This window comes from Colletotrichum fructicola, assembly GCF_000319635.2.
Source record: "Colletotrichum fructicola Nara gc5 chromosome Unknown KSG_Nara_v1_contig02, whole genome shotgun sequence".
NCBI classification, from domain to species: domain Eukaryota; kingdom Fungi; phylum Ascomycota; class Sordariomycetes; order Glomerellales; family Glomerellaceae; genus Colletotrichum; species Colletotrichum fructicola.
This window is the reverse complement of record NW_027094052.1, coordinates 4460288-4477493: the sequence shown is the minus strand read 5'-3', so window position 1 is coordinate 4477493 and position 17206 is coordinate 4460288. Positions and strand designations below refer to the sequence as shown.

General features: G+C 55.1%; 6 protein-coding genes across 6 annotated transcripts; 2 read left to right on the top strand and 4 right to left on the bottom strand.

Moving 5' to 3' along the window:
- Window positions 1–181: 181 nt before the first annotated feature.
- CGGC5_v003997 (GTPase MTG2) lies at window positions 182–1969 on the top strand (the record flags this gene model as incomplete). The annotated part of the gene is made up of 1 exon (XM_032033201.1): window positions 182–1969. One exon carries the CDS (start codon window positions 182–184, stop codon window positions 1967–1969), a length of 1788 nt encoding a protein of 595 aa, XP_031887728.1.
- Window positions 1970–2082: 113 nt separating this feature from the next.
- CGGC5_v003996 (Meiotically up-regulated gene 14 protein) lies at window positions 2083–3068 on the bottom strand (the record flags this gene model as incomplete). Its single annotated transcript, XM_032033202.1, has 3 exons — window positions 2083–2582; window positions 2637–2775; window positions 2829–3068. 3 exons carry the CDS (start codon window positions 3066–3068, stop codon window positions 2083–2085), a joined length of 879 nt encoding a protein of 292 aa, XP_031887778.1.
- A 1068-nt stretch (window positions 3069–4136) lies between these two features.
- NCL1 (Multisite-specific tRNA:(cytosine-C(5))-methyltransferase) lies at window positions 4137–6795 on the top strand (the record flags this gene model as incomplete). Its single annotated transcript, XM_032033203.1, has 3 exons — window positions 4137–4154; window positions 4212–4426; window positions 4485–6795. 3 exons carry the CDS (start codon window positions 4137–4139, stop codon window positions 6793–6795), a joined length of 2544 nt encoding a protein of 847 aa, XP_031887779.1.
- A 702-nt stretch (window positions 6796–7497) lies between these two features.
- On the bottom strand, window positions 7498–7810 carry CGGC5_v003994 (uncharacterized protein; the record flags this gene model as incomplete). Its single annotated transcript, XM_066151217.1, has 2 exons — window positions 7498–7673; window positions 7732–7810. The coding sequence occupies 2 exons, from the start codon at window positions 7808–7810 to the stop codon at window positions 7498–7500; spliced, it is 255 nt and encodes an 84-aa protein (XP_066009572.1).
- A 3100-nt stretch (window positions 7811–10910) lies between these two features.
- On the bottom strand, window positions 10911–11696 carry CGGC5_v003993 (uncharacterized protein; the record flags this gene model as incomplete). The annotated part of the gene is made up of 1 exon (XM_032033205.1): window positions 10911–11696. The coding sequence occupies one exon, from the start codon at window positions 11694–11696 to the stop codon at window positions 10911–10913; it is 786 nt and encodes a 261-aa protein (XP_031887610.1).
- Window positions 11697–12833: 1137 nt separating this feature from the next.
- Window positions 12834–13323, bottom strand: CGGC5_v003992 (uncharacterized protein; the record flags this gene model as incomplete). The annotated part of the gene is made up of 3 exons (XM_066151216.1): window positions 12834–12982; window positions 13040–13180; window positions 13233–13323. The coding sequence occupies 3 exons, from the start codon at window positions 13321–13323 to the stop codon at window positions 12834–12836; spliced, it is 381 nt and encodes a 126-aa protein (XP_066009573.1).
- Window positions 13324–17206: the final 3883 nt, after the last annotated feature.

Genomic DNA, 17206 nt, shown 5'->3' with positions numbered 1-17206 from the left:
AACACGAATAAATTGATTTGGTAGCTTTGGTAGATGTCGTCCCCCTGCCACCTTATGTAAGGCAATAGATCTCTTATCTTATCGCCCTATCGCGGCAACCCAAAATTTCCCAAGCTTCATGACAGCCAACTGCAGGTGTCCAATTCTTCACGATCGGCTTCTAGCTGGGTCGCTCGGGACAATGGCGTCGAGATGCTCCGGCAGTTATTCTTTGTTTCTTCCGTTTCTATATCCCTCCTTTTTTGTCTCCCGAGCCACCAGCGCATCCCGTCTCGCTACGAGGACTATCGCATCCCGCCGCCATAGCTCCACCCACGTCGCCCAAGAACCACCATCGAGCCGACTCAACCCCGCCCCCGACGACTATGCCTCGCCCAATTTTGCCGACAAGGCCAGCTTGACCCTTTATGCTGGCCCTGGTGGCCATGGGTGTATATCATTCATGCGCGACGCATATCTTCCCGACGGTCCCCCAAACGGCGGCGATGGAGGCCATGGAGGCAATATTTACATCCAAGCCGTCCACGGCGAGACCTCTTTACACAAGCTGGCGAGGAGACGCTTTATTCGCGCAGGGCGGGGGAAGACTGGACAAGGCAGCGCGAAGGGCGGCCAGCGGGGCGAGGATGTCATCATCACCGTACCCGTCGGTACCGTTTTGCGCGAGCTGGAGAGAGAAGACCCCGTTGCTGAGGAGGCCGTGCTCCAGCGCGCATTGCGAGCGAAGAGAAAGGCCGAGAAGCGTGCAAAGCGAGAGCGCGAAGAGGAGCTTGCGCGCAGAGAACTGGTGATGACCGACGAGGAGATTGAGGAGGATAGATTGATCGAAGAAGAACGCAAGGCCAAGAAGCCCGAGCCGGAGGATGATGAGCCAGAGGATCCCGAGCGTCACAAGTGGCTTCTATATCCAGGCCTGTCCAAGTCCGACCTGAAGACTATTGCTCTGCCAAAGGCCCCTCGCCGTCAACGACTTTACCACCAGCCTCCTGGCCCTATCCAAATCGACTTGTCACGCCCATCACCGCAGCCGATTCTGCTTGCCACCGGAGGCGTTGGCGGTCTCGGCAACCCGCACTTTGTATCTCGCGAATTTCCAAGGCCAATTTTCGCAACAAAGGGCGAGCGAGCCGTGACGATGCAAATTGAACTCGAGCTGAAGCTGCTCGCCGACGTTGGTCTCGTGGGTTTGCCCAACGCCGGCAAGAGCACACTGCTTCGGGCTCTTACGAATTCGCGCACTCGGGTCGGAAACTGGGCTTTCACCACTTTGCAGCCCAACATTGGCACCGTCGTGTTGGACAACTACAAGGGCCGACCGGTCATCAAGAGTTACAAGCGCTATCCCGCTGCTGCATCTTCAACAGGCACCCACGAGGAAGAAGTCCGGGTTGAACAGCGAACTCGCTTCACTGTTGCTGATATCCCCGGTCTCATCGAGGGTGCCCATCTGGATCGTGGACTTGGCATGGAGTTCTTGCGTCATGTCGAGCGAGCTGCGGTGCTTGCTTTCGTTATCGACCTCTCCGCTGGACCTGCCGTGAAGGCGCTCGATGCTCTGTGGAGGGAGGTCGGCCTCTATGCCCAGATGCGCGAGGAGGAGGAGCGGGATCGTGAGGTCGACTCTCGTATCGATTGGGACCTCGCTTCCAATGGCGACACCCAGCGTCCATACGGAGGCAACATGATGATTGCCGATGCCCCTGAAACTCCCAAGGAGGAGTCGGGACTACACATCACAGCCAAGCCATGGTTCGTGGTTGCCACCAAGGCCGACCTTCCCGAGACGCAGGAGAATTTCAAGCAACTGAAGGAGTACCTTGTGCAAATCAACAACGGTACCGCTCCTCACCCAAGTGGCGTTGAGAAGGGGACCTGGACGGAAAATTGCGCCGTCATTCCCGTAAGCGCCATTCATGGCCAGGGAGTTGACAGGATTGTTCACTGGACTGTAGGATTACTTGATGAGTAAATGTATCACGCTTGTACCATATTTGTAAAAAAACCACTCAACGCCAGTCCTGGACTGATTGCATTCTTGAAATATGAGACAAAGAAGCCACCCATTAGTTGTAAACCCGTTTTTTACATTTTGTACGATACTCCAGACTCGTGCTCCATCATATCGAAGGCCGGCTTCGCAGAAAACCATCCCGCCATCTCGGTACCGATAGACTTGTATGTGAACTCAGCATCCTCCTGCTCAACCTTGGTGGTCAAGTGACCGCGACCTCCCGCGGCGGCATCGGCGAGGAGCTGCTGGTGGCAGCAGCGCTCCAGGCTGAGGAACCAATACACGCAGCTCTCGACCGACTTGCCGCAGGTGATGAGGCCGTGGTTCTGCAAGATGGCAGACTTCTTGTCGCCCAGCGCTTTTGCGATGCGGATGCCCTCCTCCTTGCCCAGCACGATTCCGCCAAAATTGTCGTACAAGACGACGTCGTTGTAGAAGGCGCACGTGTCTTGGCTGATGATGTCGAGGTTGCGGCCGAGGGTGGAGAAGGCCTGGCCGTAGAGAGAGTGGGAATGGGCTACGCAGTTGATTTCGGGCCTGGCTTCGTGGACGGCGTGGTGGATCATGTATGCTGGGAAGTGTTAGTACGTTATTCATGGTAGCGTGGTTTGAGAGAGTGGCGAACCGGCGGTGTTGAGTAGTCTAACAGGGCCGCCCTCGACGACCTCGCCGTTCTCGTCCACCCGGATCAAATCAGACGCTTTGAGTAGAGGCCACGGAACGCCGAATGGGTTCAGCCAGAAGGTCCCTGGCTCAACTGGGTCCTGAACCATCTTGTCAGAAGAGAGGCTGCAATACGGAGACCCGAGAAACTCACGCGAACAGTGATATGGCCAGCCACGCCGGCATCAAAGCCGTTCTTGGCGAAAATGCGGAAGCCCAAAGCGAGACGTTCCTTGAGATGCTGTCGTTGCTGGTACGGGTCGGCGTACTTGACTGGCTTCATGTTCAGAGAAAGCTTCATCGAGCCTCTGTCCACGGTCGTTTTGGCCTTGCCATTGGAGGCGGCGGTGGCGTCCACCTGTGGGATCTGGTTGACGGTTGATGCGGGGGCCATGATTCTGGGTTGTGAAGTTTACAAAGACACGAAGTTGAGGGGCAACAATGACCACCAGTCAAAAAGAAACTCGATCTATGAGAGCTATGGTATTTAAGTAGTCCGAGTCGCCTCCAGCTCGCGCCCTTGTCGAGCCGAAAGGCGCGGACGCATCCTCGCATGCGGGGATGTCTCAACCTCTCGGCTGGCATTCGGCTGCCGTTTCCCACATTCTGATGGCAAAACAAGCTCTTGTTGGGGGAAACATTAGCATAGTCGAGAACTAAGGTACCTACGGCGGCAGGTAGTAACAGAAGCTCCCCAGGTCCCGAGGCAACAACCCCGCATTGGGCGATCGATGTTAGGCCTATCCTTGCCAGCGACTGCCTCGGTGCCCACTCCATGCTGCGAGCAGGACCCAATCAGTTTCCAGGCATTAGCAGACCGGACGTCTCTGTACGCCAGCCAACACACAGACTTGCTCGCGTGCTAATGATTACATATATGTCATCTGCAAGCCGTATAAGTACACGGAGGTAAGAGGCGAACGACAGCTCTGGTGCTGCGCCGCGGATAACACGGAGCTGCAGAGGTTTCAGGAGCTTTCGTGTAAAGCCGTCAGAGCACACTCCAGTGACCACAAAGGTGTTCGCCAAATCAGTCGAGCTGAAGCTCACGCTTTGAGACTTGACACTGTATGCCTCAGAGTTTCCACCATGAGATGAAGTCTCCAGGCGAAGTGGACTTTTTCTAAGCAGCTCCCCGCTGACTGATGGAGCTGTTGACTTTGAGGAGCTGCAGTGTGTCTGTCTGTCTTTCAGGTGCTTTTGCGGATACAAGCCGGGGGCGGACCCTGAGGGACAGGGGTCTAATGCGGGGTGATAAGATAGCCCACCTAGCCTCTTGTGATTGGCCAATCTTTACCAAATCGAGGGGCTGGCGCATACCGCCCGAACCTCCAACTTTTTTTTTTTTTTTTTGGTGGTCTCGTTTGAGTGACGGCAAAATTTCCTACCGAGCGACAGCTGTTGCGATCTCACCTCTGAACTCCATCTCCCACAACGCACGCACGTCAACAGAGCCTGCATCATGGGTCGCAAGTTCAAGGTTGGTAGATTCTTTAATGTCGAAATGAAGGTTTGATTGTGCTGACTTGCGCGGTAGGGCAAGAAGGGCAAGGGACGCGGCGGCGGTGCTGACCGCGGCCGCCAGCCTCGCAGCGAGTCGTGGCAGTCGTACCCGGCCGTCGACAAGAAGAACGAGAGGCTTCAGCGCTACTACAACACCATCATCGGCCTGTCCGAGGAGGAGCAGGGTCCCTTCTGGGATGCGCTGCGCAGAGATCTCCCCAACAGCTTCCGTTTCTGCGGCTCCAAGGGGTACGTCGCATTGACTCAATTGAGACCGATCATGGACTTCGTACTGACTCCCATATAGCCACGCCTTGACCGTGAAGAAGCTCTTCCAGGAACGTTACATGCCCGAGATCGTCAAGATCGAACACGCCGACGGTCGCGCTGTCGAGCCCCCCAAGCCTCTCGAGTGGTACCCCAATGAACTCGCCTGGTGGATGACCACCCCGAAGAACGTCATTCGCAAATATGCTCCCTTCTCCTCATTCCAGAAGTTCTTGGTCTCTGAGACGAGTGTCGGCAACACGAGCAGACAAGAGGTCGTCAGCATGATCCCTCCTCTTTTGATGGACGTTCGTCCTGGCATGACTGTCCTGGACATGTGCGCCGCTCCCGGCAGCAAGGCCGGCCAGCTTCTTGAGATGATTCACCAGGGCGAGGAGGCTAGAATCCGAAAGGTCCTGCGCGCCTACGCCAAGGAGGATGGACTTGCCCTTGGCGACGAGACTGAGGAGGAGCGTGAGGCTGATCTCGCAGCCGACTCTTCGGATGACGGTCGTGCCACCGGTATTCTGATCGCCAACGACGCCGACTACAAGCGCGGACACCTCCTTGTTCACCAGCTCAAGCGCATTTCATCACCCAACCTGCTCGTCACTAACCACGACGCCACGCAGTACCCGGCAATCAAGCTCCCTTCGGACCCCGCGACCCCGAACAAGCCCGTCTACCTCAAGTTTGACAGAATCTTGGCTGACGTTCCTTGCTCTGGCGACGGCACCCTGAGAAAGAACGCGAACCTCTGGAAGGATTGGCAGCCTGGAAATGCCCTCGGTCTCCACGTTACTCAAGTCAGAATCCTGCTGCGTGCCCTCGCCATGCTCAAGGTCGGAGGCCGTGTTGTCTACTCTACCTGCTCCATGAACCCCGTCGAGAACGAATCCGTTATTGCTGCTGCCATCGATCGCTGCGGTGGCCCCGACAAGGTCGAGATCGTTGACTGCAGCAACGAGCTGAAGGGTCTCATCAGAGCCCCTGGTATGCGCAAATGGCAGATCATGGACAAGTCTGGCAGGCTGTGGAGCTCTCAGGCGGAAGTCGATGAGTTCACCAAGAACAGCACTGATGGCATCGCCCCCGGCAGACTTGCCGAGACCATGTTTCCTCCCTTGGAGGACAGCGTCTGCGCTAACCTTCCCCTTGAGCGTTGCATGAGAGTCTACGGTCACCAGCAGGACACCGGCGCTTTCTTCATCACGGTCCTGCAGAAGAAGTCGGAGCTCAAGATTCGTCCCGAGGACCAGAAGTCCGATACAAACGGGACCGGAGCGACCGTCACACCCGCGGCTGAGAACGGCACCGAAACCAAGACGGAGGAGAACACTGAAGAGAAGACCGAGAAGACTGACGAGAAGGTTGAAGAGAAGACTGAGGAAACGGCCGAGGCTGCGGCTGAGGACCCCGCGCAGGATACCACAAACGGCACGAAGCGACCGCGCGAGGACGAGGCGGCTGAAGGCGAGTCCCAAGACGCGAAGAAGCCCAAGCTTGCGTCGCAGAACAAGCCCCAGAAATCCAACCGCAACGCCCACGGCCAGGTCGAGGAGCCCTACAAGTACCTCGACCCCAAGCACGAGATCATTCAGCACATCAAGGGATTCTATCACATCTCTTCTCGTTTCCCGGAAGACCGCTTCATGGTGCGCAACGCTGCCGGCGAGCCTGCCAAGGCCATCTACTACACCTCTGCCCTGGCGCGCGACATCCTCAAAGAGAACGAGGGTCGCGGCATCAAGGTCATCCACGGCGGCGTCAAGATGTTTATGAAGCAGGACGCCCCGTCTGCCGAGGTCTGCCGCTGGAGAATCCAGTCCGAAGGCATGCCCATCCTTCAGGGCTATGTCGGCGAGTCTCGCGTCGTCCGCCTCACAAATAAGGAGACCCTCCGCAGGCTCCTCATCGAGATGTTCCCCCGTATCGCCGACGGCGAGTGGCAGTCCATGGGCGAAATAGGAGAGCGCATCAGGGACATTGGCATGGGCTGCTGCGTGCTGCGGGTTGAGCCCGACGGCTCGGATGCCTCCTTCAGCGAGCGTATTGCGCTCCCGTTGTGGAAGAGCATCCACTCCCTCAACCTCATGCTGCCCAAGGACGACCGCACGGCGATGCTCTTGCGTATTTTCAACGACACCACGCCGTTGATCAACAACAGCCTCCAGAAGCAAAAGCAGATTGACGAGGCTGCCAAGGCCAAGGCCGCTGAGGAGGCCGCAATCGCCGAGCAGGAGTATGCCGATATTGAGGACGCACCCACTCCCGAAGAGATGGATTTCGAGCCCACCTCGGTGCCCGCGGCTGAAGAGGCCGCTCCCGAGACTACCAACGGAGAGAACTAGGGAACGCCGTTTGCTGTTGCTTGGAGAGAGAGCAAATAGGATCAGCTCTGGGAAGATACCTTTGGCGAGAATAGCAGTGGAGGAATCGTGAACAACAACAGCCAAGAGCAGTTATGGGAAGACGTGTTTGCCCAGGAGGACCAATTGATGGCTGATGAGAAGCGTGAGGAGCCTGATGTAGCTCCAGTTGGCACCCCTGTGCCCGAAAGCTGGCCATCGGGATCCGCAAGAGCTCGTCACATCAGTGATAGTCTCTGGGAAGTTCGCCGGAAGCGAGCAGACTACGCTGCCGACCCGGGATGGAGATGGGACGGGCTGAGGCTCTGGCCCATTCCGAAGGCGGCAACCCGCGAAAGGTACTAGACGAAAGACAAAATGTATGAGTACATGAGAGATTAGTTGGAGTAGCACATCACAGTCTGTGAATAGATTTCTTTGGCATTGAATCAGACTTCTATCTCGCGGCATGCGTTGTTGAATGATTGTGTGTGATTTCTCATCATGAGGGAAAGAATTAGAGAGCATTAAGAGGGCAAATCTGAACAACATCTGTTGGGCGCTATCAGCACACAACAAAGACCAGGTTCTAAAAGCACCTAAGTGGTCTAGATATTGTTGTGTTATTCGCAGAGCAGAGGTTGCACAGGTTGGGAATTACACAAGGCAGGGCAAAACATAGTAACAAACTGAATAGCTTGTTTACTAAGTTAAGTCCCTCAATCCTTTGACCCCTCTGCACCAGAAGTATTGTGACTTGAAGAGGTGTCTGGGGTTAGTATCCCAGGAGACACCAAAGAGTTTAGCAAAACTCTGGACAGGCAAAAAGGAAAAAGATATGTGTGCGCTGCAATCGCGGACGGGAATTGAGCCCGACGTGGCTGTGATGATGTTAGTATACATGCAGACGACGTATGTTCAGGAACAGATAGTGCTTACGGGTCGAACCCACAACCTTGAGATTAAGAGTCTCACGCTCTACCGATTGAGCTAGCCGGGCGAGTTGATGAAGAGTCATGATGGGGAGATGGGTTTATGGTGGGAGACGACGTGAGGTTCTCGCAAGTGGGGGGCTCGTCTCCTTCCTGTGGGGTTTCCGAACCTCTTGAAGTTGACTTAGAAGTTAAGCTGAGACTCGACAATGTGGCTTGGATTGTTGTCTCCCGCAACTTGACAAAGTGTTGAGCCGCCTGCGTGGTGTTACAATGTCAAGTTGGTGGAGAACAACACGTATTCTATCCGTTCTGAGCAACAAGCCGACAGTAAATACAGACTGGCTGGCCAAACGAAGAGTCCCTATGTATCTTGAAAAGATCTCGTTTGGTAGTGACTGGCTGATTTCAGAGCTCATTCGACGAGGAAGCCCTACTTTACCTTGTCTCATGCGACGTAAACGGGTTGGGACTGCATCCTGCTTCTTCGCCCCGATGGAAATAGAGCATCGGCAGCGTGCTTGGTATTTAATCCGGGACATGTATTTGCTCTGAAGTCGTCTCCAAGCCGAATTTGCGAGCCTTCTTTGAACTCTTTCAGATGTTTGAACACCGAGTCCCATCTATGTGAGAGGCTAGGTGCTCGTGGCAGGAAGATTGGCCAGTAAGTAGCGCAGAACAGATTAGCAAGTGCGCCGAGTATTGTATTGAAAAAAACCCAATATAAGCCCCAAGATAGGGACGAATGACACCCGCGATTCTGTTCTAGCATGTGTCCGCAACCTCTCCGTCGCGAAAGTCACATCCGTAACCCTAGTCTGGACTGTACCGTGTGTTACCAAGCTGATCGATTGCATACGCCTTCGCGCGGAATCGACCATCAATGCATTCCGCGGGTTGGTGTTGAACTCGTCATACGTCGACCTTCTTGAAACTTATACTTGTTCACTAGCAGCCTGCTTCTAAACATCAACTGGTCATAGTTATATGTTATCGAAACCCTACCTGTTGACGGAAAATCATTATTGAGAAGCTCACGAAACCTCAGCTCGGGGGCCTGTTCAAGCCTCTATATGCAGCCATCACGAGGTTCCATCCGTACGTCAGAGAGGGCTGTCGAAGCCGGGGTCCCTGAAGTTTATGGGTAATACTCATACGCTACCTATTTAAGTTGACGCTGGGGAGAAGAACAGATCTATACACGCAACGTATCACATCTGACTCTATCGGGTTCGCAAGGATACTCGAACTACCGTAAAAGGCCTCTTGGTCTTGTCAGACGGCATACAAAAAGCCCATCAAACGACCCTCTTCCACACGGATGCCCCAGGTATCCTGGCCTAGAGCTTCTAGATTGTCCGATTGAATACTCGCATCTTGATGACGGTAGGTAATCAAATCTGTGAAAATCTGCTGGAGTAGTTGAAAACTTAGTTAGATGCAGCCTACTCCATTCCCGCCAGCGTCATTTTCTAGTTTAGTGCTCGTCTGGGAGAAAGCTATCGGACTCTGATGAGCTCTTGTCACGCCATAGAACCTGCTACAGGATAAGTAGCTCGAATCTCATCCCAGATAGCCCAGAATCTCACTTGGCTCTCGATGTCGATGTGACGCGGCCATGCCTTTGAAGAACGCCAATCTGACGGCACAAGCGACGTGCTCCTGTAAGCAATTTCAACCCGCCGGCAGTAAATCAGGTTTTCACCCCGCTCCATAATACCGCTGACAATGCATGGCATTAGAAATCATCCAGTATTGGACCCCCAATCTTTATCGAGGACCGGCGTCGAACGGCATGAATTGCCTGATACATCCCCCTCATTTCCCTCTCAAGTTACTAACAAAAGCCCTTCATCAAGCTTCCCCTACATTCGAATTGTCGTCATGATGACGATCCACCAAAATCCACGAAGATATCATTATATACGGAGAACAATAGGATTCTCGTCCGTCATGGAGCAAAGCAAGATGATTGTCGAGACCGGGCCACAGAAGAACGGGCTCGTTCCCCCGAGAACCGGTGCCCCGTGATATACCTCCAAATATATCATGTACCCAGAAAAAAGACCACATAACAGAAAACCCTACGCAAACTGTCTCGAAAATTCTCCGCAGGTTCTCCTGCAAATCCATGCATCGTGTAAGCAGTCGGGGGGTGGCCGGCCGGCCTCCCGGAGTTCCCAACAGCGCATAAGATCGTCGGACCATCGACTCGGGGACCCAGAAGCCAGGACGAACCCATGTCAGAAACCGTCAAACCCCAGCGACAAAAGAGAGTTCAGATGCAGAGACAGACACGGCACACCAGAAACCCAAAAAAAAAAACACAGATACTTGCATTCACACAGATTTGAGGGGTTCACGCCTCCCACCCCTTCCCCCCTCGCACAGGGATTATGATTGCAAGACGGCGTTCGTGTATATATAATATGCTATCTCATAACCATTTCCCTCATATACCCGTACACGCGGAACAGCCGGACGGCCGTTCCGCTAGTCATTTCTCACATGATGAAGCGCATCCCGTTCTATAGTTACACAAGACATATATCCCAAATGTCCCATTAACAAAACTCCCCAAGATTCCCGGACCTAAGAGAACCAAATTGGAAGAAACATCCCAAAAAACCAAACAATACGCAAACCTGTGGTCATTTCTTTCTGTTACCTGGTAGAAATGCCGATTCTGTCACTGTCTTTTTGTGTTGTTATCGTTGCTCTTTTTTTGCTGAGAGGCAACGACGGGCTGGTCTGCCTCTCCGTTTGTCCTTGTTGAAAAAGGACGCAGGTGGTGTCGCCCTCACACTTTACAACCCTCCGGCCGAGCATCAACGAAACCGAATCGCAACCGTTGAATCGACGTAGACGAAGATGACGGCGCCTTCGACTTGATTTTGGAGAGTGGGCTTCGAGAAGGTTGGAAAGAAAAATGGCGTTCCGTCATGGGGTCGTCGCATCGTCATGTCGTTCACCATCCTGCAGGCGACCATGATCCTCGGTCTCATCACGAGGAGAGATACACGTTGCCGACTTACACCCTTGGCGACGATACGCCTGGGTTCAAGGCCGAGGTGAAGTCATCCAGCAGAGAAGGAGACGGAAAGAGAGTAGGGGGGGGAAGAGAGAGGAAATAAGAAAAGGGGCTCGGAGCTGGTGGTGTTCGTGACGTCGAGAACAACTTCGTTGTCAAAAGTCCTCGCCGTCCATCAAACAACGATACCAGAAGAAGTAACAGCACGCAAACACCCACATCGCACCTACACTGGGACCGCCCACGACGTCGACCATCTCGATGCGCCGCGGCCCCGGTGCCCTCGACTCCTCCCGGCGGATGCGCTCCTGTTCTGCGAATCGCACACGATTGTACAACTCCCGGGAGGGCGCATAGGTCGGCGGCGGCTGCGAGACGACCAAGCCGCCACCCCGGCCGCTGCTGCGACTGTTACCGGAAGTGCTTCTCGAATGCGTCGGCGGCGCAGCCCTCATACTCAGATTCCGTCTTGGCGGATGCTCGACATGTTGGACCTGCGGCACACTCCCTCCGCCCCCACCACCGCCGCCCGTGTTCACGGCATCACGACGTTCTCTATCGTCACCACGGCGACCATCGTCCGAAGAGGGATGAGACGAATAGTCGGAGTAGATAGAGTAGGAGCTAACACGATGCCGGCCGAGGGCGCCCGAGCTGCGTTCGCTGTTGCGGGGTTTGATGTCTCGTCCGTTGTAGTTGAATTCTCGCAGCCCGCGCTCAGCGCTCTCAAAAGGGGGCGGGGGAGGGGGAGGAGGGGGAGGAGCCATTGGAGGGGGGCCAGGGGGTGGAGGGACCTCGTCCGCCTCGTCGAGTCCCGTCAGCTGCTGCTTCTGCATCTCCTTGAGCTCGAAGAGCTGTCCCGTCGGACGCTCCATTCTATAGAACTTGAGCTGCGGCGAGCCTTCGTCGAGCGGCGGCGTGAGGGTTTTCGAGGAGCTCATGGTGGGCGTTGAGTTGTTCGTCTCTCTCTCTTCTGACCTTCCGACCGTAAGGTCGTCATCAGCATCCGTTGGGCGTCGAGAGGAAGAGGGGGTTGATTTGGTGTGTATCAACTGGCTGGAGACGCCCTGACTCGGCGGCAGGTATGACGACAGACGCTCAGGGCAGAATGTATTCATTCCGGGGTCATCGGAGCAGGATAAAGGAGCACGACGAATCTCGCGCTTGCGCGTTCAACAATCAACGGGGGTTCCGGAGTCAATCGTTGACCGGCGACGGTGATCATTTGGTCAAAATGGTGAGTTGTTCCGGAAGAGATGGGAGGATGGACAGCTGTCACGCACCGAAGCTCCCGACATCCGTGGCAGCCGGCGAGGTGTCCGTCACAAGAGCCTCACGGCGCGGGCAACCCGCGGTCGTCATGTGCACGGAGCCATTTCATCGCCCTCCATCCCACCACCCCTTTAACGAAACCCAGATTGACTTTGGGGTCTTGGCTCAAGCTTCGCCCTCGCATGCCTTGGCCCATGGGTCTGAGGCGGGAATTTGTTTCTTGCGGTCTGCTCGTACATTGAGGAGGTTGCCAGCGTGCGAGGAGGTTGCCGGTCCATCAGTACCCGTAAACCAAAGGAAAGTCCAAGTTGCACCCACGCGTCCGAGGCCCCTAAAACACAGTCGTACAGCTATCGGCAATGATGCCATTCAGAGTTTGGTTTGCTGTTTCTCGACCGCGTCTTGCGGGAGCGTGAAGGTGCCCTCACTACCCTCACCGTCTGTGTGTGTGCATGTGTATGTGCCTGTGTGTTTGCGTGCAAGTCTGTCCTGCTTACCGCATAAGAGAGTCCGAACGAGCGGCGGGATATCGTATTCTAGGCGAATGAGAAGTCGGCTTGCGGGACCCAAGTGATCGGAAACGGAAAATTCTAGTGCGCGCCGTCGTCTCGAGTTTCTCGCGCTGGTATCGGAGAGACGAGATTGGCGCGGCGGGTCCCCTGGGGAAATCGGCGCCGGCCGTTGTGGAGGAATGACCGGCCGTGTTGAAGATGCCAATTCCTATCGTGCCCGTCGGTTTCGTAATGTGTAATCTAGCATGGTCGGTCAAGCAATGCCCCGAAGGACCTATTTCGCCACGACTCGAGTCATTGGCGTCGGCAAAAGAGGGATTGTGCCATCATAGCTCCGTCATCGTCAGAACTCAAGACAATCCCGATATAGGTCCTTTGGAAACCATCGACCGTTGGCTCAGCTAGATCGGGCTGTGACTTTGGGGCTCTGTTTCTGACGGCAGCTGTCCATCAGATCTGGTTAGAATTCAGATAAGAACACGGGATTGCTGGTTAGTTACCCCTTCTTGCAACGACGTCAGCGTTCGTGACACTATCAGCAGCAGATGCGAACTCGTGATGTGCCGTGCAGGTAGGGTTCCGGACGATGGCCGACGAGCCGCTAAGGCATGCAGTGCTCCGTTCGACGGCCTGCCGAGACGCTGTAACCCACTGCCATCTGCAACTGCCGGACTTGAAGATGATGGAGATCACCTGCGGGCGATGCTGGTCCCTGGCCGAGAGCAAAAGGGCGGTCACGGGCCACGAGATGGGCGAGAGCGTGCTGGTGCAGGCCGTTGCGCATTGCTCTTTTCTCCGGGGCGTCTCCTTGCTTCCGTTTGCTCGTCATCGCTGATCAAGCAGTGAATTGACATCTTGCAGCTGTTCAGCCACTTCGTCGTCGAAGATTCGGGAACCATAGCCATATCGTACTTGCTCTGATCATGCCCTCCAGCTTCAAGCCTCAAAGTCGTTACTTCTCGTCTCAACTTTGCCTCACCGTTCGTACAGCAGCCAGCAAGTGCGACAAGCTCGCCTGCATACCAGCATCCAGCATATACGTCTGTATGGGAATGGGGGTCAGATAATCAGGCCATTTGCAATCTTTAGCAGCAAACTATGCGGCTAGGCACGCATCGACTTGCGGTAGCCGAGGCTATGCGGCCAGGACAACTTCTGCCTCTAGTCTTGGGACGAGACTTAGTTGACAGGCGGAAGGGTGCGTGCAGCGGCTAGTCTCGACCGCGCCATCGCTAGATGACATTCGTTGAATCTGAACCCCGACAGACGGGGGTAAAATACCTCCTTCAGGTACAGGGCCTTCATCCAGGAATCCGTAGGAAATGACACCCGTGTATTAGTTGATGATAGACAGTTCCAGACCCAAACGAACGGATATGCTGGCAGACATGGCTGCCCTCCACTCTCTGCCGTAGCTACTAACGGCTGTGCACCTCAGGCTCAGTCCGGTTGTGGCACTTGGGTTCGCGTGGTGTTCAGCCACTGCTTGGAGCTCCATTGTGTCTTTGGTAGAAACATGGACCCAAGACAGAGGTATCGGCAGTTCGCCAAGCCCCGACAGGGTAAAACAAAACGCACAAAGCCTGAGGGCATAGTCTCACAAAGGCGTTTTGCCACGCGAGAGAGTAGCACAGCTGCATCCGCGGTTGCCCAGCATCCAAGACCATCCAGGTCCTGGATTCGGAAAACTGCGGACTCCCGTCGTGCAGGGAAGATGAGGTTGAGGTCACTCCGCGCCTACAACCCCAATTCAACTCTACTTGAACACGCCGTATCCATGTGGGACACTATGCCGAACGGCAGATTTGAAGATTGAATGGCAGCTCAACCAGCGCTGTATAATGTGCGCGCAATTGGTTCGCCAAGCGAGAAGAGTCATTGAAGTCAGATAAGTACTGCGGAACGTCGGTTTTTGTGTAACGTTCCTCACGCTACTTGCCATGAGCGGTGACGCCTGCGTGGTTGACGGGGATTCGAGCGGGCGCGTTGATTCGGTAGTCCTGCGGATAACCAGCAAATGATGGCTCGCTGATTCACTACCGCCGATGAGGAGCAACTGCCATGGCTGGTAAATTGGCAATGTTTGGCTATCGCGTTGTCCGAGCTGAGCATTGATGAGCAGCCATCCGTACTTCTCAGACCGGATACCCAATATGACCTTCATGTACCGCAGGCTAGGATGGGCTGTCAACTAAAGGTGGGCAAAAAGCTCCAGCTGTCAGAGGCGTGGTCGTGATTGATCCCCTGGCGCCGCCAAAAAACTAAAGACACGACTTTTCAGGCTCCCTTGGCTGCCCCCTATTAAGCTCATCCTTCCACGGGCATTCTAGAACCAAGCCCACCCCCCATGATGTTCTTGAAAACGGCCTTGGTTCAGGTCGAGACGGTCCATCATTAAACCAAGCCCGTCGCGACCCAATTTGAGAGCATTCTGTGTGAAACGGTCTTATTTGGCCCCGAGAGGCATCGTGACTTGACATGGATACAGGCGTTAGGTCAAACGCCTCGAAATGAAGCTGGGCGGCGTAGAGGAGAGCGAGCGACCCACGTCGTGGCCGGCAAGCTGTACGCAATTCAACACATGGCTAAGTACCTTGTACGAGGTCACAGTCCGATCGACCTGTCAGCCCCGGCCCTAGAGGCTAGACAGCTAGGAAGCGCTCGCTGTGTCGTACGACGGAGGGGTGCCGATCGACCATGCTCCACCGGGAGAGCCGCCTTCATCCTCCCTTTCGTGTAAAAGTGCTCCGTACAGACAAACTTTGCGGTGTGTATTGTGTACCTTGCGCTCAGGGATCGGCTGGCAAGGCTTGACCAAGGATGCTGTTGCTCTGGATCCGGTGTCAAAAATGTGCCACGCGACGTTGTGACGAGCCGGGATGGGGAAAAAAAGCGGTGTTGACTGGTCCTGGAAACAGGTTGGAAAGAGAAGTGCCAAAGAAAAGTTTCATATCATTGCTGAGGAGTGGCTCCCGCGGAGTATCTTGCTCAATGTTGTCCACACCGCGCCAGGAGACACTTTAACTCTATACCAAGTAACGAGTGGGATTGGCCGGCTATAGTTTGTTTCTTCATCGCTTCGTTACTGGCTCTCATGTGTCTCGGGGGCTCTCCCCGAGACCTCTGGCCAAGGTTGGTCTGAAATGACCGCTTCGTTATGCGTTGCGTTTGTTCGATACGCACCATTGGCCCCGAAGCCGCCGACCTGGATGAAAGTTTTTGGAGCTTGGCCCATTCTCCAGCGGGCGACCAGCAACCCGCCTTTGGTGACATACTGTCGGTATCTTGTGCTGGGCTTCCTGCCCACCCATACCCGCGTTGCCCTGGGCTGCGATGGTTCATCGCTGACCGCTTTGACCCGGCCACTCGGAGCCATGTCGTTGGCGGGTGCCTCCAACGGGTTGTTTGCTTGCTTGCTTCACCTCCATTGTATATCCGCTTTGCCGTATCGAATGCATATGCGTACACTGGGGGTTGTACGCCTGAGGCGTGTTCTCGTCCTCCCCTGTGCACGCGGTGACTTCACCGATCTCAGCTAAAGGCATGGCAGGGCGGCAAGGGAATACCCGGCCCTGCCATGTGGCATTGGAGATTTTTCCCTTGATCCCGCCGACCTGTAATTTAAGCACCACAGCATGCATACGAAGCGTGAAAGCCACGCCGGTATCCGGACCGCACCCTGCTGGTTCCGCGTTTCTTGCGGTTTCACGCTTGATCGGCGTAGCCGTCAGTTCGTGGCAACACGGCGAGATTGGCGATTTCGAACTAGCGACCGCCCATCTTCATCGGTCGGTGATGGACGATGGGTTCAAGCCGATGAACCAGCCCAGGGCAGTTGTCGTCTCAACAGGCGCCTCTGTGTCCCTTCTTTGGACAGGTCTCGGGGGTTATGATGACTCAGGTGACAAGTCGGTCAGTGGTGTTCCCTGTCGGTGTTTGTCTCGTAAGCGGCGTCTACTTCAAATTTGGGCCCAGTCTCCCATGTGCCAGCGTACCGCACAAAATCCTTCAGACCAGGCCCCTGGCGTCGAGTGCGAATTTCCGTGTGGCTTGCTAACCCACGTGGCAATCTCCACCATTGTCGCCAAACACGGCTTAGGCCAGGGACCAGTAGTCTGAAATCAGTGCCGTGCGGTTGCTGCTGGGTATCTGTACAACAGTCTCTGATCATGCCAAAGATGTGATGCCGCAGGCCCTAGAGGCACTCGTTGAACGCTGGTGTATTGATGAGAGCTTGGCAACCGTGCCTCTAGCCTGCGCCTTCGCGACTGTCATTGTGATTCGATATATGCCCCGCGCCATCTGCACGTTGACCAGAAGCGCCCGCTGAAGCCATAGGGTGCGGAGCGCTTATCAATAAAAACGGCGGGCGGCCAGCCAGGGTTAAGCATCAATAGGACGAACTGCTTGACGCCGGTCAGATGAGCGGCCAGCCGGCAGCCAGGGGCAGCTTTCAGGCACTGCCAGTCTGTTGGTGCATTACACGGCGTTGTTGGACCTGTTGCATAACGGTTCCGATAGGCGACGACTAGACACCACGCGATCCAGGTACCTCCTCTTTCTCTCAATTGGCGACATCCCAGCCTGAGGTTGAGGTGATATTGAACGGGATCACTGGCGATGCCCTTATCAATGCGAGGCGTATCCGGGTAAATTCAAGCATGCGC